Source organism: Panthera leo, chromosome B2 (assembly GCF_018350215.1).
Source record: "Panthera leo isolate Ple1 chromosome B2, P.leo_Ple1_pat1.1, whole genome shotgun sequence".
In the NCBI taxonomy this organism is placed as follows: Eukaryota; Metazoa; Chordata; class Mammalia; order Carnivora; family Felidae; genus Panthera; species Panthera leo.
In genome coordinates this window covers 29,654,986-29,680,206 of record NC_056683.1, presented here as the reverse complement: position 1 = coordinate 29,680,206, position 25,221 = coordinate 29,654,986, and the positions used below count along the sequence as shown (strand labels likewise).

General features: G+C 50.7%; 2 protein-coding genes across 14 annotated transcripts; one reads left to right on the top strand and one right to left on the bottom strand.

Moving 5' to 3' along the window:
- Positions 1–520: 520 nt before the first annotated feature.
- On the bottom strand, positions 521–4,479 carry TCF19 (transcription factor 19). The gene is made up of 4 exons (XM_042938189.1): positions 4,269–4,479; positions 3,229–3,850; positions 1,565–2,123; positions 521–1,297 (listed from the first exon to the last, which is right to left on the bottom strand). The coding sequence occupies exons 2-4, from the start codon at positions 3,464–3,466 to the stop codon at positions 1,057–1,059; spliced, it is 1,038 nt and encodes a 345-aa protein (XP_042794123.1). The 5' UTR covers positions 3,467–3,850; positions 4,269–4,479; the 3' UTR covers positions 521–1,056.
- Positions 4,480–4,787: 308 nt separating this feature from the next.
- Positions 4,788–23,924, top strand: LOC122219664 (psoriasis susceptibility 1 candidate gene 2 protein homolog). Of its 13 annotated transcripts, XM_042938184.1 has the most exons (19): positions 5,393–5,656; positions 5,914–5,980; positions 6,063–6,273; positions 8,006–8,309; positions 10,704–10,867; positions 10,970–11,105; positions 11,321–11,431; positions 11,627–11,776; positions 12,373–12,483; positions 12,574–12,680; positions 15,394–15,506; positions 15,679–15,724; positions 15,865–16,001; positions 16,124–16,312; positions 16,413–16,514; positions 18,230–18,381; positions 18,495–18,666; positions 18,912–19,057; positions 23,226–23,311. In XM_042938184.1, the coding sequence occupies exons 1-18, from the start codon at positions 5,507–5,509 to the stop codon at positions 19,022–19,024; spliced, it is 2,535 nt and encodes an 844-aa protein (XP_042794118.1). In that variant the 5' UTR covers positions 5,393–5,506; the 3' UTR covers positions 19,025–19,057; positions 23,226–23,311. The 13 variants fall into 13 exon arrangements, 11 of the variants coding, with proteins under 11 accessions (XP_042794115.1, XP_042794114.1, XP_042794117.1 ...); XM_042938181.1 differs by lacking the exons at positions 5,393–5,656; positions 18,912–19,057 and adding an exon at positions 4,788–4,844 and having other exon boundaries at positions 23,226–23,924; XM_042938180.1 differs by lacking the exons at positions 5,393–5,656; positions 18,912–19,057 and adding an exon at positions 4,814–4,844 and having other exon boundaries at positions 5,849–5,980; positions 23,226–23,924.
- Positions 23,925–25,221: the final 1,297 nt, after the last annotated feature.

Below are 25,221 nucleotides of genomic sequence, written 5' to 3'. Positions count from 1 at the left end.
GTTGGTAAATCTAAGGGATAGAAAGGAATGGACATAAAAGATTGCAATAGGTCAAGATGGGACTTTTCCTAATAAGAGCTACAGAAACCCCATTTTGACAGTATCTTGGCTTGGTGTAAGGCTCATGAAAGGGAATCTGTTTATTATACTATACGTGGGTTAAGCTGATCTACACTGGATCAGGTCAGCATCCACTCAAGCTGGTGTACCAGGTTTTCTCTTTTCCATGGTCATACTTGTGAAACTTGTAAAGGTTCTGCCATCATGAACTTGACCAAACCATCCACCTATTTTAATGGCAGTGGATCTGTTTTCCTTTAATCTAAAAACCTCAATTACTTTTTCTCTAGTCTCCCACCTCCAGCCCATTCCATATCAAGTGAGCAGGTTCATATTTCTCTGCTTTATCTACTCATCTCTCTTCTAAGAGTCTGAATTAGTTTTTCAGACCATATCATTCTCAAGAACTGGAAAGCAAGGAGTATCAGACCTGCAAAAAGAATAGGTATCTAAGAGTGAATGAAGCTAATTCTTTATTTGGAAATAGAAGCAAAGCTCTGAAAAGCCAGGTAATGATCATGGTCAGTGGCAATGGTTTACCCACAATGTGAAAGTTTTGGGGCTGTGCCCTAGGTTTTCCCAGAATGCCTTATAATGCCATCCCAAAACATTAAGCATTCACTCATTCCAAGTCTGAGGCTTTTATCTTCTCAGGCATGGCATCTGCAACTGATGGGTACTCTGACCACAGACATTCTAGTGCCTATGACAACAAGAACCTATAGCTTGTAACGGAATTTCCAGCTTGCTGGCAACTTCTCAGAGGCAACAAAGATCTTTGGCAGGAAACCATCTCTTCTGTCCCCTTGGCCATGAGGGCCAGCTTCAGGCCTTGGCTCCATATCCATAGCAATGGGCACTTCCCCTATAGTTATTCCCTCCTGGGGAGGCAAGGAAAGAAGGGGACATTTTTTAAGACCCATTGGTGCCCCACTGTGTCCACCCAAGGCCTGGAGGTACCAGCTCTCTGTCGTCTTGGTGCCTTGTTGGTGGGCCTTATGTCTGGATGCCTACACGACACTCTGGGCACCGGAAGTCAGCCTCCCTAGCAGCCTGGATGCTGCAGCCAACACAGGCCACATGGAACCAGACATCACAACCATCACACTGAACCCAGGCAACTGTTTCTTCTTCAGGCAGGCAGCAACAAGGGGCTGCACAGGGCTCTCCGCCCCCAACTGCTGGGGGAGCCCTGGGCGTGTTCACTGGGTGCTTCCGAGGACGTCCACGTCGATTTCTGAACAAAGTGACACAAAAGCCAGGGTCACTGGAAACCTGTAGAAGCCTAGAACTTGCCCCTGGATGATCACAATGAATTTACACTAACAGTGAACTTGAATAGTAGAGCTGACTCAGGTCCTGCTGTTCAACATCTGTCTCATCTCTGTTCACCTCCCATCCCCATCCCCAATCCTATGCCCAGAGCAGAGGGCCACCTCCCAGCCTGGGGGTCTAAAAAGGAACCAAAGGGAGTTTACAAATTGAGAAAGATCTCTCCACTTACCCACCAGGTGTCCGTGGGGGTGTCTCGACACAGAGCTTCTTCCTGGGCTCTATAAAGACCGATGGAGAGCCCTCGGGCATCTCTCCCTCATCATCCAACTCTGCCAACACTCGATGAGCCGATTTCCTCCGATTTCTTGGGGGTGGGGCAGAAGGGGTGGCCCCCACCTCTCTAGGGGGAGTGGGAACAGGCACGCTCTGTTGCCCACTCCCAGTCCGGGAGAAGGTGAGGGGCTGGGGCCTGAGCTTGCTAAGACTGCCAATGGAATTGAGGATCAGTGTGGCTTTCGGGGCAGGGGAAAGGGTGCTGAGAGGGCGCTGTGGGGCCCCCTGTGGGGGCAGCATAGGCCGGAAACAAGCTCTGGTTCCCTCTTCGCCACTGGACCGCGGGATGGTAATGGCTGCAAAATCTTGAGGTTTGACTCGGACTTGCTGAAACATGAAGTAGAACTCCGAAGGGCTGGTTCCTGGGGACCCTTCAGGGCCAAAGGTCACAAGGTCCCCATCACTCAACTCCAGTCTGTGACCCCTTGGGAGTCGGATATTATTGACCAAAGTCCCTGTTGATGGAGGGCACCAGACAGATACAGAGAATGACAAAAACAGAAATGACCAGAGTCAGGACTGGAGAAATCTGGCCTCCTTTGGTTTTTTGGGGAACATGAGGGAGAACATGACATCTGTCATCAAATTCTCACATTTGAAGTCCCTCAGCAGGTGACATCAGATATTAAGCTCCTTGTGAGAGGAGGACAAGTTTATTTTACTTATGCCCTCTCGCAGGGCACATGGAGGAAATGGACTCCTTCCTTCATTCTGCTGAGGTCCCACTGGAGTCCCATTCTCAGACATACTGTCACCCCAGCTCCAACACAAAAATAGTTATTGGCATACCTCAGACTATCTGGGTTGAGATCTTGGCTCCACCCTTCCCAGCTATGTTACCTGGACAAGTTAACCTCTTTACGCCTCATTTTCCTTGTCTGTAAAATGGGGATGATATTAGTGCTCACCTATATTTAACGCACCTGAATAGTGCCTGGCTCATACAGTAAGCACTAAGTAAATGTTGGCTACTACAGTTATCTAATCTCCGTAACACTCCTACAACAGACCTTACTTACAAAGCCTTACATTTTACCTAGGAGGAAACTGAGACCCAGAGAGGTAAAGTGACAGGCCTGAGTTTTCACCAGGGGACAGTGGCAAAACCCAGGCCTCTTGAGGCTGACTGCATGCAATTGCCTGCAAGTCAGGGAGTAAGACATATGCTCTGCTCACTAAAACATAATTCAACATGTCATAACTGCCTTAAGACAAGAACAAGGTGTCTCAGCCAATTTAGAAACTGAGTCAAGTCTGAGCTTGGCCCCCAATGGTCCCAGAACATTTCCACTGTGGTACTTCCCTAATGATGGCCCAGGCCCTGGATCTACCCAGCCCCTGTTTGGATGGTTCCAGCTAGTCAGGGACCATTGAGGGCCAACACTGCAGAGAGATTCTGACATTGCACACCTTTAGTGGGAAGACACAGGTCTGGACTACAACTGTCCATCCAACCTGATAGGGAGTTTGGGAGGCAGGCAGGATCACTGTGGAGCCCCTTAATCATTCCAGCCCAGAACTGCAACTGCCCAGGAGCAAGACTGCCCGCTCACTGCTCACCTTGGCTGCTGTGGTCTTCCAGGCTGACCTTCCAATCATCACCCCGGCGCTCTGCGTGCAGCTCCGCATGGACTCCAGAGATGAGGCCAGGCTCCTGCTGGGGCTGCAGGGCCACATCACACAGATCGGCCCTACAACCCAAGCGATAGGTGCAGCCAGCCCCGCTAGGGGGGTGGAAGGTGTAGAGATCACCACCCCTGCCGCCCCCTATGCGCAGCAGCTGGAAGCAGGGCAGCATGGGCGGTGCCCCCCCCTGCACCACCTCTTCCACTTCAGGAGTCCATCACCTTTCCCACTCCTGAGCCATGCACGGTGGCCTAAGTTCTGGGCTGATGGCTTACTTTCTGTCTGATGCAAATTTGAGCTGTGCTTTGTGCAACTCTGAGCACAGGCCTGAGTTTTCAGGGGTCTGTGGCAAAACTCAGAAGAGAACCCAGACCGGCATAGTGCAAATTCAGAGTGCAAAGAGCCTAGGCATGCGATGCAAACAAAATTGTCTGGCAAGCAGTTTTGCAACTGAAAATTTCAGGGAAGGTCCCAGTGCAACGCAAAAACGAACACGTCCTATGGCACTTTAGTTGAACCGGATCTTCAGGCCACAGAATATTCGGGGAGACTCAATCTGTGCAAGGCAACAATACATTAGGCAACTTCCAGAAAAATGCAAACTGTAGATGTGTGTATAGGGATTCCTGCTTCTGTACAATACTAACTTGTCACCTCAGTGTTCTTTGGAGAAAAGAAGCTTTTTCCTGTCAGACTTATCCAAAGAGAGTAACCCTTCTGCTCGCCCGCACCTCGCTCTTCAGGCCAATGCCTCGCTCTACCTGGTTATCTTGAACCCCAGTGGGAAGTGAATCCACTGTCGTCCCCCAAAAGGCAGTGAAAAGGGTCCCTACGTTCTCTAACAAAGCAGACCTAAACCCTGGCGGCTTCCCAGCTTCTCCGGCTGGGATAAAAACAAGGGAAAGAGCTTCCCGAGATCATGCAAGGCAAATCCAGCCTTTTCCCTCCCCTGCCCAGCCCAGTTTCCGATCTACCGCGGTGCAGTCTCCAAGTAGTCTCCTCTCCAGGCAGTGCCAGACTGTGCGGCGACCCCGGACCCCTCCGGCTGGGGCCCGGAGCTGGCGCTACTGCCGCTGTTTGACAGCGAGGAAGCCGGGGTCGAGAGGGGCGCGGTCTTCGCGCGCGGGCAGCACCCGCCTAGCCTTCGGAATTCCCGGGCCTGAACTCCGCGCCGAGCGAACCCGCCCCCCATGCCACTCCTGATTGGCCAGCTCATTTGTCCTCTTCCCCTCCATTGGGCGGCGTGCTGGGAGTGTCCCTGATCTCCCGCCTTCCGCTTTTTCTGATTAGTTCACAAATTTTCCCGGGTTCCCGGAGTTGGGAGGAGCCGCCAGGGCGCGGAGACATCCCCCAACGCTTTAATTGTGTCCGGCTTTAGACAGTACTGCGCCTGCGCGCATCTCTTTCTCTCCTCCTTCCTGGGTGAAACCGGATTTTAGAGCCGCCCGCCAAGCATCCCGCTTTGCGCAGGCGCAGTCAGAGGCGGAGGCCGCGCCCAGGAGCGAGGTGTAGGGGGTGTGGCTAAAGGGCAGAGGAGGCTCTCGCGCTGGGTAAGGGACGTTCAGGAAGTGTCAGTTGGGGGCGGGAGGGGGTCGAGAGGGGGTATGGGGGTGGGTTCAGGGGTCTACAGGGGAAGAGGGGTACAGGGACCAGGTAAAGGAACAGATGAGGTGGCCCGAATGGCCTTAGAGTTCAGGGTCCAGGAGGGTAGACTCGGATATCTGTAGGAGAGGCGGGGGGGGGGGGGGGGGGGGGGGGAGAGGGGGAGGGGATGGGGTGGAGCGAGAACTGAGAACCTGCTAGAGTGCAGGGAAGCAAGTGGGAGATGAGGGGGGAGTAAGGGATCGGAATAATTCCTTCAAGAAAAAATCCGATTAGGCTGTAGCCAGGGTGATAGGAATCCCAGATTGGGAGAAAATAGGTGAATTCTGGTGGGAGGGTGGGGAGACCTTGAAGAGACCTCTCTTGTGCTCTAGGACTCTGGAAAGAGGAGGGTAGGTGGCAGGAATGGCTGCAAAGGGCATAGTAGAGAGAAACTAAGGAAAGTTGATAGAAGGATTTGGGTGAGATGTCAGGAAGCTGGTTTTTCTGCCAAGGGATCTAGGCTGTCTGGATTCCCAGGGGACCTGGAGAGTGTCCTGCCCTACACGTGGTCACATTCATCTGGGGCCAGGCCTTGGGCCAGTGCTTTAATAGGGAAGGACCGGGCGTCATGGCTTGGTGGTGTCTGGATGGGCTTCCTGAAGGCCTTGCTGAGCCATGGAGAGAACTCTGGAGATTGGGCTCACAGCTCCTGCACTGCATACCTCCTTCCTCACCTCCGACCAGGAACAGCAGAGACTGTAGGAACTTAAGGAGGAGGGTAAAGGCTCTGCCCAGAATTCTAAGAGTATGAGTAAAGCCTAAGAGCTCTTTCTCAACCTGTCTCAGTTAATTCCCTCTACCTGATGGTTATTGCCATAGTTCTATCAGGAGCCAGGTTGGGTCAAGCAAGTGATCTTCGGGTATTTCCTACTTGGGAAGTTACTAAAGGATTATGATTTTGTTATTGTAGGGCTTTCTCTTTGGAAGGTGGCCTGAAAATTGATCTGGGGTGTCCTTGTTTCTCCTGTTGTCCAGGAAAACATAGATGACTGGACACAGAATCTAGAGACTTCAAGTAATGTGGAGATGTTTCGACCTTCAGGTCAGTGGGACCAGGCAAGGGGACTGATGATTGTCTCTCCCTCGGAAACTGACCATTTTTGTCATTGTGTGTGATTCCTCAGGTTCCACTGGGCTGATTCCCCCATCCCACTTCCAAGCTCGTCCCCTTCCAACTCTATCAAGAATGGCTCCCACCTGGGTCTCAGACATTCCCCTGGTCCAACCCCCAGCCCATCAAGATGTCTCAGAGAGGCGGCCAGACCAGAGACCTCAAATGATAATGTGGGAACAGGATGTTTCTGGCAATGTGCAGGAGCCAGGGCGGAGAGGCAGGTAGGGATTCATTGTTGCTCTTTCCCTGGGTTTTCTTGCCAGTGAGCTGCCTTTTTTTTTTTTTTTTTTTTTTTTTTTTTTTTTTTTTTAATGTTTATTTTTGAGAGAGAGAGAGAGAGAGAAGCGGGGGAGGGGCAGAGAGAGAGGGAGACAGAATCCGAAGCAGGCTCCAGGCTCTGAGAGGTCAGCACAGAGCCCGACGTGGGGCTCCAGCTCATGAACCTCGAGATCATGACCTGAGCCAAAGTTGGATGTTCAACCGCCTAAGCCACCCAGGCGCCCCTCTGCTGACCCTTCTTCACTGAAATAGATTCCTTACCCTGTTGCAGCCCTTAGTTCCATAATTTGTGCATTTTTGTATAAGCAGTTACTGGAGCTTATAATGCATAAATAACAAGGCAATGTGCTGGATGGGGATAGCAAAAATGAATGAGATACTGATATCAATGAACTAAAAATCCTAAGGGAAGAGGTAGATTGACCAACAACCGACGGTAGGTAATGAGCATAATATGAGGCAAGACAAAGAAGTGCAAAGTAGGAGTATAGATAGACTGTTCTATGGTAGTATGCATTTATTCTGATGGAGTGCTTGCCATTAGAGCCGGACATGCTATTTGTCAATGTTATGTCTGTAAAAATTCTGATTCTTGTTCTTGATGTTTCATGTGTGTCTTTTCCCAAATGTACTGGAATGTCATTCTACCATTTTGCTCTGGAGTGGGATTGCAGGTGGGTCCACCTTGGACCCTGTTCAAGAGGAAGGAGCATGATGACAAAAGAGGAACACTGGAGTGGGGGTCAGGAGACAGAGACTGCTGCTAGTTTGGCTACCAACTAGGGTCCTTTGGCCAGTCACTTAATGTCTCTAGGCTATAGATCCCTGCCAGTTTGTTTGTTTATTTGTTTTTAATGTTTATTGATTTTTGAGAGAGAGAGAGGAATGTGTGTGCAAGCTAGAGAGGGGCAGAGAGAGAGGGAGACAGAAAGTCCAAAGCAGACTCTGCGTTGTCAGTGCAAAGCCCAACATGGGGCTCAAATCCACAAACCATGAGATCATGACCCGAGCTGCAGTCGGACACTCAACCGACTGAACCACCCAGGTGCCCCGATCCCCGTCATTTTGAAAGAAAAATCCTGTGGTTCTGGGCCTCAGTGAAGGAGTTGCATCAAGAGCCATGTTAACATAAGCTGGTTTAAACTTTACAAGATACCAGTAGACTATGTAATTTATCAATGTGCTATCAACTCCTCATATGGTATATCTAACGCTCAATAAATGCTTTTAACTAATGCCTGGTCTCACTCTATTGATACTGGAAGCCATGACCTCTCTTCCTCTGAAACTTCCTCAAACTTTTCCTTGCTCTTAAATCAGAATTCAAAAATCTCTGGGTGTCTTCCAGCCTCTCCATTTCAAAATGTGTGTCCTGATGATGTGTGCATTTGATGTTTAATGCATCTGCCTGTACATAGCTCTCTCAACAGAGGTCATATTCCATGATCTCAGCTAGCCTTTAGGTCCTGTGAGCCCTGATAGTGGACCTAATCTGCTTAGTAGGAGCATGATAAATGACAACAGTGATGGAAGTGCAGATATCTCCATGGCCCAACTTCATCCCCCTCATCTCCACACACAGGGCAGAGGGACCCTCTTCTGTCTCCATTTGTCCCCTTGGCCACCCTCCCAGCACCAGAGACAGGTCTCACTTGTGCTAACCTGTCTTTGAAGGTCTGTGGAGCTAGAGGGGTCACGGGCCTTGAGCCAGCAGGCTGAGCTGATCTGTCGGCAGCTGCGAGAGCTGCGGCGACTTGAGGAGGAGGTCCTAGTCCTGCGGGAGACTTCGTTGCAGCAGAAGATGAGGCTGGAGGCCCAGGCCATGGAGCTGGAGGCTCTGGCTCGGGCGGAGAAGGCTGGCCGAGCTGAGGCTGAGGGCCTGCGTGCTGCCTTGGCTGGGGCTGAGGTTGTCCGGAAGAACCTGGAAGAGGGGAGCCAGCGGGACCTGGAGGAGGTTAAGAGGCTGCACCAAGAGCAGGTGAATGTGGGGATGAGAAGGGTTCAGTTTCACAATGGTGAATGGGGCAAAAGCTTCCCAGCAAACAGCAGTTTTCGCAGATCAGGCCCTGTGAGCAGTGGAGTGATGAGATGTTCGGTGAGGGCGAGAGAGCAGATGATCTGGAAAGAGGGATTTGGCTGTTTTGGTCTTTATCCAGATTTCACTTTTCCCCCAAGACTCAGGTGACCTCCACCACCTGAAGCCCTCCTTCCCCTTCCACTAGGAGGTAGTTTGTCTTTCTACTTCACTCCAGGTAACCACTTCATGTGGGAGCATTGTGGGGGTGGTGAGGAGGGTGGGAGAGGGGTCTTAAGGTGGACTGGGGAGGGGAGATGATTCAGTCAGCAAGCCTTGCTCAGTGTTTACTCTTTGCCATCTCTGAGATAGGAGCCGGGACTCTGGGGAGGGCAAATTAGCCTGAGTCCTTGTGGGTGAGGCTGACAGCCTAGTGGGGGACATGCACATTCAATACCTAATTCAATCCTAATTCATTCTTTGCAACTGGGAGAAATGCCATGCAGGAGAAGGACAAGGGAGCCCTAATATGGTCTGGGGAGTTAGGGAAGACCACCCTAACCAGTAGACATGCTAAGAAATGAAACCATGGGTGAATCTCATTTTTTTTTAAATATAATTTATTGTCATCCATTTTTTTTTTAAGATTTTATTTTTTTAAATAATCTCTACACCCATCATGGGGCTTGAATTTATAACCCCAAGACTAAGAGTCACATGCTCTACCTACTAAGCCAGCCAGGCACCCCTGGGTGAATTCCTTCATAACCTCAGATTGGGGAAGCCTTTCTACCTATGAATCCAAATCCAGAGCCATTAAAAGACTGATACATTGGCTTTGTAATATTAAATTTAGAAATTACAAAATTAAAGAGTATATACAGTTCATATCACAGGAAAAGGCTAATGTCCCTCATATGCCTAGAAATTGACAAGGGAAGGGTAGCAATCTAGCCAGAAAATGGACAAAGGAGATAGTTCAAAGAAAAATATAAATGGCCTTTAGATTTATGAAGAATGCTTCATGATAAATTGTCATTTGTGCTAAATAGGAGTTGGCTGGTTAGCTGGCACATGGGGAGGTGATGGGAGCTGGGCAACATTGGTAGCATGGGGGATATGAGGAGGCCAGAGGGGCTTGAGTGCTGGAGATAAGAGAGGCCCTGGATGGTGTGTGGACAGTGAGGCCTCGGGGCCTGTTCAGAACTTTGTACTTTACCTTGAGAGCAATGCGCAACTGTTGAAAAGTTTTCAATAGGGAAATGACATGATCAGATTTGTATTTTATGTCTAAAAAGACCAGTTTTATGGGGCACCTGGCTGGCTCATTTGGTAGAGCATGCGACTCTTGATCTTGGGGTTGTGACTTTAAACCCTAGGTCCAGTGTAGAGCGTACTTAAAAATAAATAAAATAAGAAGACCAGCTTTGTGATTTACGTCCAAAATGATCACTTCATGGTATGGACATAGGGCTGGAGGGGGCAGAGTCCTTTCCAACAGGGTGTGGCAGAGAGCTGTGTGGAAGCAAGATCATTCCAGATGATGAATAGGTGGTAGGATGGAGCGGGTGGTAGGGGGCCTAGGGAGGCCTTCTGAGCAGGTGACATCGCCTGAGGTCTGAAGAGTTGGGGGAAGCCAAGCCTCAGGCACACTCCGCTGTGGGAAAGAGCTGGTTTGTTAGTGCAGAAGGGAGGGCATTGTGGCTGGAGCAGAGTGGGCAGTGGAGAGCGGTAGAAGCTGAGCTCAGAGACGTGGGCAGAGGCCACGGTAGGTCAGGCTTCACAGGCTGAGGGCAGAAGATGGGTTTTGTTGTCTGTGCCATGATAAGCCGCTGAAGGCTTTTTTGTTCTTTATGTTTATTTTTGAGAGAGACAGACAGAGCGCGAGTAGGGGAGGGGCAGAGAAAAGGAGACAAAATCTGAAGCAGGCTCCAGGCTCTCAGCACCAAGCTGGACATAGGGCTCGAACCCAGGAACCATGAGATAATGACTTGAACTTAAGTCAGCTGCTTAACCGACTGAGCTACCCAGGCATTCCAAGCCACCAAAAGCTTTCAAAGACTGGTCAGGAGTGTGTTGCTGTTGTACAAGCCAGAGATGAGGGTGGCTTGCTAAGGTTAGTGGCAGTGGAGACAGAAGTGAAGGGGGGAGACTGGCAGGAACTGCTGATGGATTGGAAGGTAGATGGAGGACAATGAGGACTGTCTCCATTTTGCCATATGCAGTTGGGTGATTTGCTGGGTTGTGGTCTAAGGTCACAGAAGGTAGGGGTGAAGAGACAGGGCCTGAGCAGGAGTGGATTTACCAAGTCCAGATGTAGTGAGCTGGCTCCTGCTGTGCCCTCTCTTCTCTCCACAGCTCTCCTCTTTGACGCAGGCTCATCAGGAGGCTCTTTCTAGTTTGACCAACAAAGCTGAGAGCTTGGAGAAATCTCTGAATAGTCTGGAAACCAGGAGGGCAGGGGAAGCCAAGGAGCTGGCTGTGGCCCAGAAGGAGGCTGAGCTGCTGCAGAAGCAGCTGAGGTAAAGGGGGGGGTGGACTTAAGGGGGACCTGGTGGTTGGTGGGTGTGGTGGGTCTCCAGGGTGCCTCACCGATTGCTGCCTTATTCTGACCCCAACCCTAGCAAGACCCAAGAAGATTTGGAAGCACAGGTGACCTTGGTTGAGAATTTAAGGAGATATGTGGGGGAGCAAGTCCCTCCTGAGGTTCAAAGCCAGACCTGGGAATCAGAGCGACAGGAGCTTCTAGAAACTGTGCAAGTGAGTGAGTACAGGGTGCCTCTGTGTGGGGGCTGGACGTGGGGTGGGAGGGCTCAGGGATCAGATCCTGGGACAGGAGTGGCCCCCTGAAGAAGAGCACAGTGCCCAGGAGCGAAGGCAGTGCTGTCGAGGGGCAGCGTGCTGCCTGCTGCATGAGGGCCTGTGTGGAGGTTCTACAGAGGCGGTGGCTCTCGCCCTCCCTCTCCCATACGCAGCACTTGCAGGAGGACCGGGATGGCCTGCACACCACAGTGGAGCTGCTGCAGGTGCGTGTGCAAAGCCTCATGCACATCCTTGCCATGCAGGAGGAGGAGCTGGCCAGGAAGGTAGGCCCCTGGTGGCTCTCTGTGTGTGGGAGGCGTTCGCATGCTGCCAGAACCTCCTGGGATCTTCTTTTCTGTGAACACTTCTTGCTGTGACTCTTGTTGCTTGGTCGGGCCAGACAAAACAAAACGACACCCCACCCCCTTCCTCTGCCCCCCCCCAGGAACCCACACTTCCACCCTTCCTCCACCCTGCAGGTTCAACCTTCAGATTCCCTGGAGCCTGAATTCACTAGGAAGTGCCAGTCCCTGCTGAAGCGCTGGCGCGACAAAGTGTTTGCCCTCATGGTACAGCTGAAGGCCCAGGAGCTGGAGCACAGAGGATGCATGGAGCAGCTGAAGGGACAGGTTGCTTGACTCCCGCTCTCTTTCTCTCCATATTCCCCCTCCCCCCCTCCCCCCCCAACCCCTGGCTCCTTACATGAGGGATGCTACTTGTCCAGCAAAGATTTATTGAGTGGCTACCATGTGCTGGGAACATAGCCCTGAACAGAGACAAGTACTACTGTCAGGGAGCTTGCATTCTGGAGCAGGGACCCACAACAGGCAAGCACACAATTAGATGATGTCAAAGAATTATGCGTGCTTTAAAGAAAAATGTAAAAGATAAGTGACGGAAAGAGACCATGGCGTCAGCCGGCTTTAGGTAGGATGGTCAGGAATGGCTTTTCGGAGGAGGTGACGATGCCCAAGGATGGCGGCATGGGCAGTGGCAGTGAGTCTTTGTGGGTATGTCACAGGTGGTTCCTCAAGGGGTGGGGGGGGGGCACATGGAACATGCTTCTGAAAGGAAACCTGGACTCAGACTCCATTCTCAGGAACCCAGGCTCATCTCCCTGCATGATGTTCTCCCGGAGACTTTGGCACCAGCCCCTTCATTCCCAGTGCCCCCCTCCAGCTTTCCGCTCCAGCTGTGCCCTGTCCCGCATCCTCTCCTCCCACAGGTGGCAGAGCTCCAGGAAAGAGTTGTGGCCCAGAGCCAGGAGCAGGCCATCCTGCAGCGCTCCCTGCAGGACAAGGCCGCAGAGGTGGAGGTGGAGCGGATGGGCGCCAAGGTCTGTGTCTGAGACAGGCGGAGGCTGAGGGAGGTCAGGGATGTCCCCGGAGTTGGGAGGGGACCCCTCTTTTCACTGTATCCTTCCCAGGCCCTGCAGATAGAGCTGAACCGAGCTCAGGAGGCCCAGCGCCGGAGGCAGCAGCACATGGCCACAGCTGAGGAGCAGCTGAAGCTTGTGGCCAATTCTGTCAGCAGGTATCTGGGGTGGAGGGTGGGTGGAGTAGCATTTCTGCTTCCCCAGCTTCCTGGGCACCTTGGAGGTTAAGAGTTTCAGGCAAGAGGGGCTGGAGAGCTGGCCATTGGAGGATGCAGGGCTAAAGGTGTGTAGCCCTGGAAAAGTCCCTGTGCTGGTTTTCCCCTGGGGCAGCCTGCTCCACATTCATCAAAGGTCACTTGTTATGACTCCTGTGCACGTTTGGCTGGAGGCGAGGCCATGCTTCCTCCTGTAGTTCAGTTCCCCTGGGAGGATCTCCACCTTCAGAGTTGTTTGAGGATGGGGAGTGTGGATACTCCATCTTTCTTTCTTTAAAATTTTATGCCCTGTTTAGTTCGAACCACGTTTTAGTCTATTTTATTTTTTTAATTTTTAACATTTGTTTATTTTTGAGAGAGAGACAGAGAGAGAAGCAGAGAGAGAGAGGGAGGGAGACACAGAATTCGAAGCAGACTCCAGGCTCTCAGTTGCGGATGCGGGGCTTGAACCCACAAACTGTGGGATCATGACCTGAGTGGAAGTCAGGCACTTAACTGACTGAGCCACCCAGGTGCCCCTCTATTTATTTTAAAGCTGCACACCTACTGGCTTATTTGATATTCCATCTGAAATGTATGCCGGTTTCCTTTTCAATCAATTGCAAGTCTGTGTCTCTCATACCAACTTCCTAGGATTTTGCTTCTTGACTCTTGTTTTATAACCTTTAGAAAGACCTCTAAAGGAGAAACATACTTTCTTTGTGTGGGTAACAGCCCCTCCTCAGCTTTGGACTTTGGGATACTGAGGTGGCTCTCACAGTGCTCCTGGCACAGTGCCTAGCTTGTCATCTACACTCTGTAAATGTTTACCATTACCATGAGGCTGTTCTGAATGGATCACGTAAGAATATTGGTGTAGCAAATACCTTCTATTGGATTTGTACCTGGGGGACTAATTTCACTTAAAAATTATGAAAAACTTCCACTTTGCATGGGATTGGAGAGACTAGTTATAACGAACCACCCCAGATTCAACTCCCTGCATGGGCCTCCTGTCCCCAGGAGAGCGGGAAGGTATGCTGTACACAGGGTTTTACTTTGGCATCAGGACATCACTGAAATGGTTGTTGCTAATGATTGGTTGCCAAAAAGTCCACGAGGCTTAAAACAACCTCGCTCAGATTATTGCCAGGTTTGTTAGATAGTCTCTAGATGGCCTGGAGACCTTGTCAGAAAATGGCTTTAAGGGGCACGTGGATGGCTCAGTTGGTTAAGCATCCGACTCTTGGTTTCTGCTCAGGTCATGATCTCACGGTTGAGTTCGAGCCTCGCATCAAGCTCTCCACTGACAGTGCGGAGCCTCCTTGGGATTCTCTTTCCCTCTCTCTCTCTGCCCCCCCCCCCCCCAATAAAGTAAATAAAAACTTGAAAAAAATGGCTTCAATAAGAGCCACAGGAGGTGTTGGAAGCATCTGCTCACACCATTTTTTAGATAACTGATCTCTGCTGTGCTGCTAGGAATATAACTGTCAGCCTTTGTCATTCATTTATTTTCCAATTGGTACACTTGGACTCTCCTGGAGTATTCCACCCCTGCCCTGAGATGCAGGTCCTCCTCCCAGCAGGGGCTGTGTAGGCTTCTCAGCTTTCGTGCACCACGCTGGTCCTGCTTTGGGCACAGCCAGCTGATAAAGCATGGGTATCTGGCCTTCACTGGTATCAAGGAATTGTTGGAGAGAATAGCTTTGATCTCTAATGCATACCAGTGATCAAAAACTAGGTTATGAGAAATAAACCTTGCAGGTTGCTTGAAAAGATACACAGTCAAGTAATGCTTTCTTGGGGTGAGGGCCCCTTAGAAAACTGATGGAAGTTATGTACTCTGTTTCTTAGGAAAAGTGCACCTAAATGCTGTATACCCAGATGTAGCATACAATACCAGATTACCAAAGCCAGGAGACATGTTAGGTGCCTGCAGGCAAAAAAGTCCAAATCAGCTAGAGATGAGGCAGCTTTATGGCACTCGTTGTAGCCTGTGTGAATCATTTGTACTGAACTCTACTGTGTATATGGGCTCTGGGTCCAGATGAGGTATGTGACCCCATGAAGCTCATTCTTGCTCATTACTGCAAGGCTCTTGTTAAAGACACTGATTGCGAGGAGCCAAATGAGAGGCTTACTGTAGGTTTGGGGACCAAGCATAGCTGTGCTGTCCTTATGAGAAAGGGGATCATTTTTTTTAATGTTTATTTATTTATTTTGAGAGAGAGAGTGTTGAGCAGTGGAGAGGGGCAGAGAGAGGGAGAGAGAGGATCCCAAGCAGGGCTCTGCATTGTCAGCGCAGAGCCCGATGAGAGGCTCGAACTCACGAACCACAAAATCATGACCTGAGCCGAGATCAAGAGTCAGACACTTAACCAACTGAGCCACCCAGGCGCGCACTCCTCAACTGGATCATTTTTATCTAACATACACCAAAGGACTTAGGCTCTCGGGTTTTCTTCCTTATTTGGCTGAGGAGCTCAGATGTGACTGGCGGGACAAAGAGTTGGTGCTCCAGCCCTGGCTTCAGCTTCTCTTTTCCCTGCTATGTTCTGCCCTTCCCTGCTCCCCACATGTTAAGCAGTAGAGGATAGAAGTTGTCCCTACAGGTCACATCAAGTCCTTTTGGGAATGAGGTGGGGTTGAAGTGTTGCTAACCTCATGTCTTCCTCAGCTTCCAGACCTGGCTCCAGAGCACCGTGGCTGACATGGAACGGGCCACCACACGGCTTCCCAGCCTCAGCAGCCGAGTCAGCTATGCCGTCCGCAGAGTCCACACCGTTCAGGGTAGGTAGGGCAACTGCCAGACCCACTGTAGCCTTCTTCCCCCATCTTTCTCATCCCACACCCGTCCCCCTGCCTACATGCCACCAGTCCCTGAATCTCTTCCCCTTACTCCCCTCTTCCCTTTTTTCCTCCTCGAACTCCTCTCTGTTGTTCTCTGCCTTTTCTCCTCCAGGCCTGATGGCTCGAAAACTGGCCCTTGTTCAGCTGCGCCAGGAGAGGTGAAGTTTAGGGCACTTTGAGGTGGATGGGAGGGAGTTAAGGTGTTGTTTGCTGGGACCCCAAACAGTGAGGACTGAGGAGGGATGGGGGCTTAGGGATCAGGCTGGGTGATTTCCCCTCTTTCTCTTCCCTGCCCCAGCTGCCCCCAACCCCCACCGGCCACAGATGTGAGCCTTGAGTTGGAGCAGCTGCGGGAAGAACGGAACCGCCTGGACACAGAACTGCAGCTGAGTGCCCATATCATCCAGCGGGAGGTGGGCCAGGCCCGGGAGCAAGGTACTCTTGGTCCTGGAGTCCCTGGGCTGAAGCACAGGCCTGAATTGGGTGCCTTGTGGGTGGAGAGGAGGGAAGAGCTGGGGCCTGGCAAGGGGAGGCCTGTGAGTGCCGCCTCTTCCCAGGGGAGGCGGAGCGGCAGCAGCTGAGCAAGGTCGCCCAGCAGCTGGAGCAGGAGCTGCAGCGGACCCAGGAGTCCCTGGCTAGTGTGGGGCTGCAGCTGGAAGCGGCTCGCCAGGGCCAGCAGGAGAGCACACAGGAGGCTGCCAGTCTCCGACAGGAACTGACCCAGCAGCAGGAGATCTATGGGCAAGGTGTGCCGGAGGGGAAATGGGTTTACCCTGGAGGACTGGGGGGAGCGGAGAACCAAGGCTCCCCCTGTCACACCCGATTTGCACCTCCCCACCCCCCCAGCTCTGCAAGAGAAGGTGGCTGAAGTGGAAACTAGGCTTCGGGAACAGCTCTTAGAAACAGAGAGGAGATTGAATGAGGCTCGGAGGGAGCATGGCAAGGCAGGTGAGATTTGCTGGGATGCACATGGGCTTCTGGGGAGATTCAGGAAGTGTTGAACATAGGTTTTTTAAAAGCTGTTTTGGTAGTATGCAAATAATGAAGTTATCAAGAAATGGCACAAATTCTCAGGTGGTGAACACACTCAGGTAGCCAGTGCCCGTATCAAGCACTGGCATGTGACCAGCCCCGAGCCTCCTAAGCCCCTCCCAGCCACTCCCCTTCACAAAGGCAACACCCATCCCAACCTCATACCAACAGTTACCCCCAATTTTTTTTTCCCATAACACAATATGCATTTATTCTCTCACAGCCCTGGAAGTGAGAAGCTAGAATTCTGAACTCAAGATGCACACAGGGTTGGTTCCTACTAGAGGCTCTGAGGGACAATCTGTTTTATGATCCTCTCCTGCCTTGTGGCAGTTGCTGGCAGTCTTTGGTGTGTAGGCACATCATTCCATTCTCTGTCTCCATCTTTACATGGTGTTCTTTCCTGTGTGTGTCTACCCCCAACATTTTTTTTTTCAAGTGTTTTATTTATTTTTTTTTGCAAATTTGTTTTTGTTTTTTTATGTTTATTTATTTTTGAGAGAGACATAGCTCGAGTGGAGGAGGGATGGGGGTGGGGTGTGGAGAGAAAGAGAGAGAATCCCCAGCAAGCTCCAAGCTGGCAGTACAGAGCCTGAGACAGGGCTCAAACTCAATGAAACTGTGAGATCATGACCTGAGCCAAAACTAAGAGTTGGATGCTTAACTGACTGAGCCACCCAGGAGCCCCTCAAAGATTTTGTTTTTAAGTAGTCCGCACCTAACATGGGGCTTGAACTCAAAAACCCAAGATCAAGAGTCATGCTCTACCTACTAAGCCAGCCAGGAGCCTCCCCCCAACTTTTTATTAGGAAAAAGTTCAAATACCTACACAAGTTATGAGTCACATAATGCCCACTTGTATACCTCTAACTAGATGTTAACAGTTAATTATTATCTTTTTCAATTAAAAAAAATGTTTATTTTGAGAGATAGCAGGGGAGGAACTGAGAGAGAGGGAGAGAGAGAATCCCAAGAAGGCTCCATGCTCATCAAGGAGCCGAACGTGGGGCTTCATCTCACTGCTGTAAGATCACAACTTGAGCCGATATCAAGAGTTGGATGCTTAGCTAACTGAGCCACCTAGGTGCCCCAAGATTTTATTTTTTAGGTAACCTCTACACCCAATGTGGGGCTTGAACCGATCATCAAGAGTCACACGTTCTGCCACCTGAGCCAGCCAGGTGCCCAGCAGTTCCTAATCGTTTGCTACATTTTCTCTATCCATATATACACATACACTGATACATGCATTTTTTGGGGAATCATTTAAAATAAGTCACAAACATTATGACCATTCAGCTGCATCTCCTACAAGGAGGAAAATTTCCTACATAACCTCAATATGATTGTCACATTAAGAACATTAATTGCACAAAATCTAATATCCAGTTCATATTCAGATTTCCCCTAAGTTCAGGGATGGGGAAGGTACTTTGGGTTCACAGGACCATAGGGTCGTGGAGCATTAGCCACCAGACAGAAGAGACAGTCCTAGAGTATAAATGGCTTCCCTGAGCCATAGAGCTGGGGGCCCGGTGTTCCTGCCCATCATTCCAGTACTATTCTCATGGTGCCTCTTTGCCTCTGGGCTGCCCCACCCCTGTGCCCTCTGTGCCCTGGCTTCCACATAGTGGTCTCCCTGCGCCAGATGCAGCGCAAAGCCACCCGGGAAAAGGAACGGAACCAGGAGCTCAGGCGCCTGCAAGATGAGGCCCGGAAGGAGGAGGGGCTGCGGCTGACCCAACGCCTGCAGGAGCTAGAAAGGGACAAGAACCTTATGCTGGTAGGGGATGGCAGAGACCAGGACCCTTCTTGAGCTGGTGGGGGAGCAGAGGTGTAGAAGAAGGAGGCTCGGCTCTGCCTGGGCTCGGTGGCGTTTAACCCTCTCCTTCCCAGGCCACCTTGCAGCAGGAGGGTCTCCTCTCCCGTTACAAGCAGCAGCGACTGTTGGCAGTTCTTCCTTCCCTGCTGGATAAGGGGAAATCTGTGGAGTCCGGCCCCAGGGCCCCAGGGTCTTCAGCACCTGTGCCTCCAGCAGTAGCACCCACCAGCAGAGAGTCCATAAAAGGTAATGGTCCATGTAGGAAGGGACACATGAGGGGGACTTTAGCAGTCTTTCCTCCAGACACTCTTAACGCATGAGCATTGTTCTCCATGACCCTTGGAGGCCCAACAACCTCTCTTATCCATGCCTATCTTGGGCCAGAGAACCCTCTCCCTCATAACTCTCCCATCCGATGCCCTGTTCTCTGCGCGGTAGTTGCAACAGCCTTCTCTCGGTGGGCTCCTATCCCTTGGGGTCTTCTTTCCCAGGATCGCTCTCTGTCCTGCTCGATGATCTGCAGGGCCTGAGTGAGGCCATCTCCAAAGAGGAAGCTGTTTCTCAAGGAGACAACCAGAACTATCCTCCTCCAGTCTGCCTCTGAGCAGCGGGCACTCTGAGCAGCAGGGGGCTCAAGGTGGGCGGGGAGGATCTTGGAGAAGTGGGGTGGGGTAGGGAGGTCAGCCAGCTGCCCTCGTGGACACGAGCTACCAAGATGTCTGTGAATTCTTCTGTAGCACAATAAAGATGAATACAGTAGGAGCCATGTTGTCTCTGGGAATGGAAGGGAATTCTCCCAGCAGCCATTGCTTTCCGGAAAATGTGAGGAGTCCCTCACAGCTATTTCTCTAGGTGGTGCCTTTTTCAAAACCCCTTTTCCTGGGCTGCTTGGGAAGTTTTTTGAGAAGCTCCAGGTTTTCTTTATTCTCAACTTTTTTTTTTTTAATTTTTTAATGTTTATTTATTTTTGAGAGAGGGAGACAGAGTGCAAGCGGGGGAGGGGCAGAGAGAGAGAGGGAGACACAGAATCGGAAGCAGGCTCCAGGCTCAGAGCTGTCAGCACAGACCCCTATGTGGGGCTCGAACTCACGGACCGTGAAATCATGACCTGAGCCTAAGTCAGATGCTTAACCGACTGAGCCACCCAGGCGCCCCTCAACTTTTGTTTTAAAACTCTTTACCTCTTGGGGTGCCTGGGTGGCTCAGTCGGTTTAGCGTCTGACACTTGGTTTCGGCTCAGGTCATGATCTCACAGTTTCTGAGTTCCAGCCCCACTTCACCCTCTCTACTGTCAGCACAGAGCCTGCTTCAGATCCTCTGTCCCTCTCTCTCTCTGCCCCTCCCCCACTTGCACTCTCTCTAGAAAAAGAAAAAAACCCAACTCTTTACCTCTGGAAGATAATCACTGTCAGGAATGAGGAATATAAGACATCACTCATTTGACAGGAATCTCAGAGCTAAGGCGGTGTCGTTGTTCAGAGGCTGCAGTGATGGCTTGATGGGTGGGTCCCTGCTCCCACAGCACTGACATCAGGGTAGGGGGGACAGATGATGGACAAGTACCTAAGTGGGCAAAGCAGCATTGCCATGAAGAGAAGACACATACAGTGATGTGATAGAACCTGACTGGGGAGAGACAGCTAGATGAGGGGACAAGAAAGGCCTTGAGGAGATGTGTGGAGACCTGCTTTGCTGCGGAAAGCAAGCAGAGGAGCCACACCGGCAGGACTCCAGAAGAGTCCTGCGGAGGACAGACAAGCACAGAGGCCGAGTGGGAAGGGAGGACCTGGTAGAGGGGATTTTATCTAAGTCAGTAGGAAGCCCTTGGGGTAATTTAAAGCTGGGAAGCAGCCACACAATTAGGCTGATTTTTTTGTTGTTGTTGATGTTTAATTTTGAGAAAGAACATGAACGGGGTGGAGGGGCAGAGAGAGAGGAGGACAGAGGATCCGAAGCGGGCTCCTTGCTGACAGCAGCAAGCCTGATGTGGGACTTGAACTCACGAACCAGGAGATCATGACCTGAGCCAAAGTCGGACATTCAACCCAGGAGCCCCTAGGGTGACATTTTTTTTTAATTGTTTTTTCTTAATGTTTTTATTTTTGAGACAGAGAGAGACAGAGCATGAGCAGGGGAGGGGCAGAGACAGAGGGAGACACAGAATCCGAAGCAGGCTCCAGGCTCTGAGCCATCAGCACAGAGCCCGATGCGGGGCTTGAACTCACAGACTGTGAGATCATGACCTGAGCCGAAGTCGGATGCTCAACCGACTGAGCCACCCAGGCGCCCCTAGGGTGACATTTTTAAGAGTTAGTTTGGCTGGCTGTGGAGGACGGGGTTTGGGTGCGGGGAGGGATGAAGAGTGGGGGCTAGGAGGGTACTGGGGGCTGGGGAGAGATGGGCTCCAGAATGGGGAGGTGGGTTGGGCTTGGCTTGGGGAGTGTTGGGGGGGAAGGAGCAGAATGAAGGGTTCAAAGTGACACCGCTGTCCCTCACTAGGAGGCAGCAGATGAGGTGGGGAATAGCCTGGGCAGGAAGGGTGTTCTGTTTGGAAGGCTTTCTGAGAAGCTCACTAGACCTTCAGACCAGAGGAGGCTTTCCTGAGGAAGAGGTTCTAAGGGGGTCTCTGAGAGACTTCGACAAGACTTGGACCAAGGCTTAAAGGTCCCAGGCAGTGGGGGGCCACAGAGAGCTGGCACCAAGGACCAGGGAAGCAGTCACAGGGGCCGGTGAGCAGGGTTCCAGAGAGAGGAGGAAGAGGCTGAGATGACTGGGGAAGCAGAGGCAGGTCCCTCCTAAGGCTCTGGGCTGTGACTGATGGAGCCTGCTCTGGGGTGGGGAGAAGGAGTCAGAATGTCCTCATACTTCTCACCTGCCATCACCCCAGTTGGCTTCTGGATGAAATTCTTCAGATGTCACTGCTTGGGAGGGCCCCTGGGTGTCTGATGAAGGCACATGCTGGAAAGCAGTCTAGAGGGGAGTGGAAGTTCCAAGGGTAAAACTGAGTCCCAAGGGGGAGGCTCGGGGTGCTGGCTGAGACCATCCCCGCTGCATCCTGTGTGTTTAAACAGGAGCAACTCTCCCTGCTCCTCCCTGAGCGTCCTGCCTCCCAGGCCCTGTAATTATACTGCTTCCCCACGCAAGGCTTGCTCCCATTTCTTGGCTTCCAATGGCTCCAAGGGATGAAAGGTAGAAGTCCTTGTGATTACGGAGTTGAGAGCTGGGTATTGATTGCTTCAGGGTGTGTAGGGAGGAGGATGTGAAAACAAAGGTGGGGTGACCAAGGTCTAGATCATTGATAGAGCTGGGGTGGCTGGGTCCCAAAATGAGGGGGGGACTAAAATGAGGGACGCCACCGTCAGAGGTTACACATCAGCCATGGCCTTCCAAACGGGTTTGACCAGTTAGGTTCTGATGGGATTCCTTGTGTCACTGGGCTGGCCCCTCCCCAGAGATTGGACACCTCCTCTCCCGCCTCCCCTATAAAGTCTCTTGGGGTTCCCAGGCACCTAGACTCAGCCCACCCCCAACTTTGGGGGCCAGGAGATAGACATGATGTTCAACTGGAAGCTACTGGGGATCCTGGTCCTTTACCTGTATGCCGTAGGTAAGCCAGGAGTGCAACCTGGGTTGTTGGAAGATGGTCAAGTGAGGTGAGGGTGAGTTAGATGCATAGGGATGGAGGAGATTCTGGGTATTCACGTGAGGAGAAGAGTTAAGAGGTTGAAGGTGATGTAACTCAGTGTTTTTACTGGTTCAGGTGTAGGTCCATGTGGCAATTTCAATCAGAATCCAGTTGTATAGGCAAGTATTCTTCACAGCTGAGGACTGTGTGAAAGAGGGTGGGTGTCACTGCAGAGGCTGGGATCTGGGTGCCACATGGGCCCAAGGTGTAAATGGCTTTGGAGGTACAGACCAGCACAGAGACCGTGCTATTGGGGGTCCCAGCCAGGGTGGATGGAGCTTATATCAGGTCCTGTCAATTTAAAGTTGGTCAAGTTAGGGGTGCTTGAGTGGCTTAGTCAGCTGGGTGTCCGACTCTTGATTTCAGCTCAGGTCATGATCTTATGGTTCATGAGATTGAGCCCTGCACTGGGCTCAGCACTGAGTGTAGAGCTTACTTAAGATTTTCTCTCTCTCAAAAAAGAAAGAAAGTTGGTCAAGTTAATGATACCAGATAGGGTTCTTATGTCATTTTAAGATCAAAGATACACTTTGTAAATGTGTAAAGTTTCTTTGAGAGTTACTTTTTAAAATTTATTTTCTTTTTCTTTTTTAATTTTTTAAAAAATGTTCTTTTTTGAGAGAGAGAGCACAAGCCGGGCAGAGAGGAGCTGAAGCGGGCTCCGTGCTGACAGCAGAGAGCCCGATTTGGGCCTTGAACTTGCAAGTCATGAGATCATGACCTGAGCCAAAGTTGGATGCTCAACTGACTGAACCACCCAGGTGCCCTCCCCCCTTTTTAAAGTTTATTTATTTTGAGAGAGAGAGAGAGAGAGCAGGGAGGGGCAGAGAGAGGGAGAGAAAGAGAGAATCCCAAGCAGGCTCTGCACTGTCAGTGGAGAGCCTGATGCAGGGCTCAAAGGCACCAACCCTGAGATTATGACTGGAACCGAAATCAAGAGTCAGATGTTCAACCGACTGAGCCACCTAGGCACCCCGAGTGAGTTAACTTTTGAGATGTGTTTGTGGTGTCAGCTCAGGGTGTGGTCTATCTCAGAGATGCTATGCCTTCTGAGTCTCTAGCTGGGGGAGGAGGGATCTGGCCCTCATCACCTTTTACCTTTCTCCTTCCACCTCCACAGGCATCTCAGGCAACGGAGACCACCCCTCTCACCCACCCACAGAGGCTGGAGAAGAGGATGGGTCCCCAACATTGCCTCAGGGCCCCCCAATCCCTGGTGACCCTTGGCCAGGGGCACCCCCTCTCTTTGAGGACCCTCCACCTCCTGGCCCCAGTCGTCCCTGGAGAGACCTGCCTGAATCTGGAGTCTGGCCTCCTGAGCCCCCAAGAACCGATCCCCCTCAACCTCCCCGGCCTGATGATCCCTGGCCAGCAGGACCCCAGCCTCCAGAAAACCCCTGGCCACCTGCTCCTGAAGTGGACCATGGATCTCAAGAGGAGCCAGATCTTGACCCACCCCGGGAAGAATACAGATAGAGGGATTCCCCAGAGGCATCTCAGTGCCCTCCAAGCCCACCTGAACCCTTCTGATTCCCCTTCAGTTCTCCCCAATTTATCCTCCATTTCTTTCCTCATTCTTTCAATTAATTCTGAATTCTCAGTATTTCCTGTCCACTTTTGAGTTCCGCCCACATTTCCCCACCAGTTTTCTCTGACAACTGAAGCATACACCCCTACCTCATGTCCAGTCCTCCCCCAGTACTTGCTTCCCAACTTCCTCTTTCCCACACTGTGTTTTCTGCTGCCGCCTGGTGGCCTACAGCTGCAAACTATCAGGAGACCAAAACGGCGCTTCCATGAAATGGAAAAATAAAAAAAACCCATGTTTTCTTAATTTTGAATCTAGGCTGCTTCTTTGCCAATGATTAGGTCTTTGAATATTGAAATGCCTTCCTCAGAGCACAAACCTACAGAGATCTGGAAGTAATATGAGTTCCTGGCTTGCCCATAATTATGCATAAGGATGTGGAACTCAGCAGAAGGAAGTTGGAAATGTAACTATCAGAATTACAAGGGCATTCAGACCCACATTTCTCCCATTCTGGAACCCCTATTTTGGAGAATGAGAAACCAAGTTACGTCTCGTTTTAATAGCTCATGGCTTGCACACCCCTGGCTGAACATGAAAACTTTCCCAGGGGCATGTGGGCAGGACTAAGTTCTAAGGGGATCAATTTCCAGAAGTATATGTACCCCTTCCAAAAATGAATCTGCCTGATGACTGTACCATGTTTTCATTTTCCACTGGTGTCCAATAACAAACCACCCTTCTCCCTCTGGACAGAGAAAAGCCAAGCTCTCTTGCTCACCTTGAACTGGAGGAGAGTGCTCTTCCTGGAGCTAGCAAACAAAAATCAGTGGGGAATAGAAACCAGCCCTTTCCATCTCATTAAGAGATGCATCTTTTTTTTTTTTAATTTTTTTAAACATTTATTCATTTTTGAGACAGAGAGAGACAGAGCATGAACGGGGGAAGGTCAGAGAGAGAGGGAGACACAGAATCTGAAACAGGCTCCAGGCTCTGAGCTGTCAGCACAGAGCCCGACGCAGGGCTCGAACTCACAGACCGCGAGATCATGACCTGAGCTGAAGTCGGACGTCCAACCGACTGAGCCACCCAGGCACCCCAAGAGATGCATCTTAAATAAAAGCTTATTCTGTTTAATCATCGTCAATATTTGTAGTTTTGACCAACTGTGTCTTGTAATAATTGTAGTTATAAATCCACTGCAGCATAACTGTTCGTAACACAGTCTTGTGGTCACAGAAAATAAATTTCAATTTATATACATATTTTTGTTACAGAGATATATGAAAAGACTTCCCCCCAAATACAATAAAATACAAAAAAAGCAATACAATGAAAATATATTTCATTAGGATAAAACTAGGAAGAGTGGAATGGAAAAAACTAAACAAAAATAAGTTAAATTTGCTGACTGGTTAAAAGGCTTGCTCACTTATTAAAAGGGTGTTGTAGATATGAAAATGTTACAGCATTTCATCTGAATACAGTTTTTTTTTTTTTTAATGTTTTTATTTATTTTTGAGACAGAAACAGAGCATGAGCTGGGGAGGGGCAGAGAGAGAGGGAGACACAGAATCTGAAGCAGGCT

Excerpts from the sequence above, each read along its gene's own strand:
- TCF19 (XM_042938189.1), bottom strand. The coding sequence starts at position 3,466 with ATGCTGCCCTGCTTCCAGCTGCTGCGCATAGGGGGCGGCAGGGGTGGT. Across the intron at positions 2,124-3,228 it reads GGAAGACCACAGCAGCCAAG|GGACTTTGGTCAATAATATC; the intron begins GTGAGCAGTGAG and ends CTCCATCAACAG. Across the intron at positions 1,298-1,564 it reads CCCCCACGGACACCTGGTGG|AAATCGACGTGGACGTCCTC; the intron begins GTAAGTGGAGAG and ends CACTTTGTTCAG.
- LOC122219664 (XM_042938185.1), top strand. The coding sequence starts at position 5,507 with ATGGCTTGGTGGTGTCTGGATGGGCTTCCTGAAGGCCTTGCTGAGCCA. Across the intron at positions 8,310-10,703 it reads AGAGGCTGCACCAAGAGCAG|CTCTCCTCTTTGACGCAGGC; the intron begins GTGAATGTGGGG and ends TTCTCTCCACAG. Across the intron at positions 16,313-16,412 it reads GCAGGAGATCTATGGGCAAG|CTCTGCAAGAGAAGGTGGCT; the intron begins GTGTGCCGGAGG and ends CCACCCCCCCAG.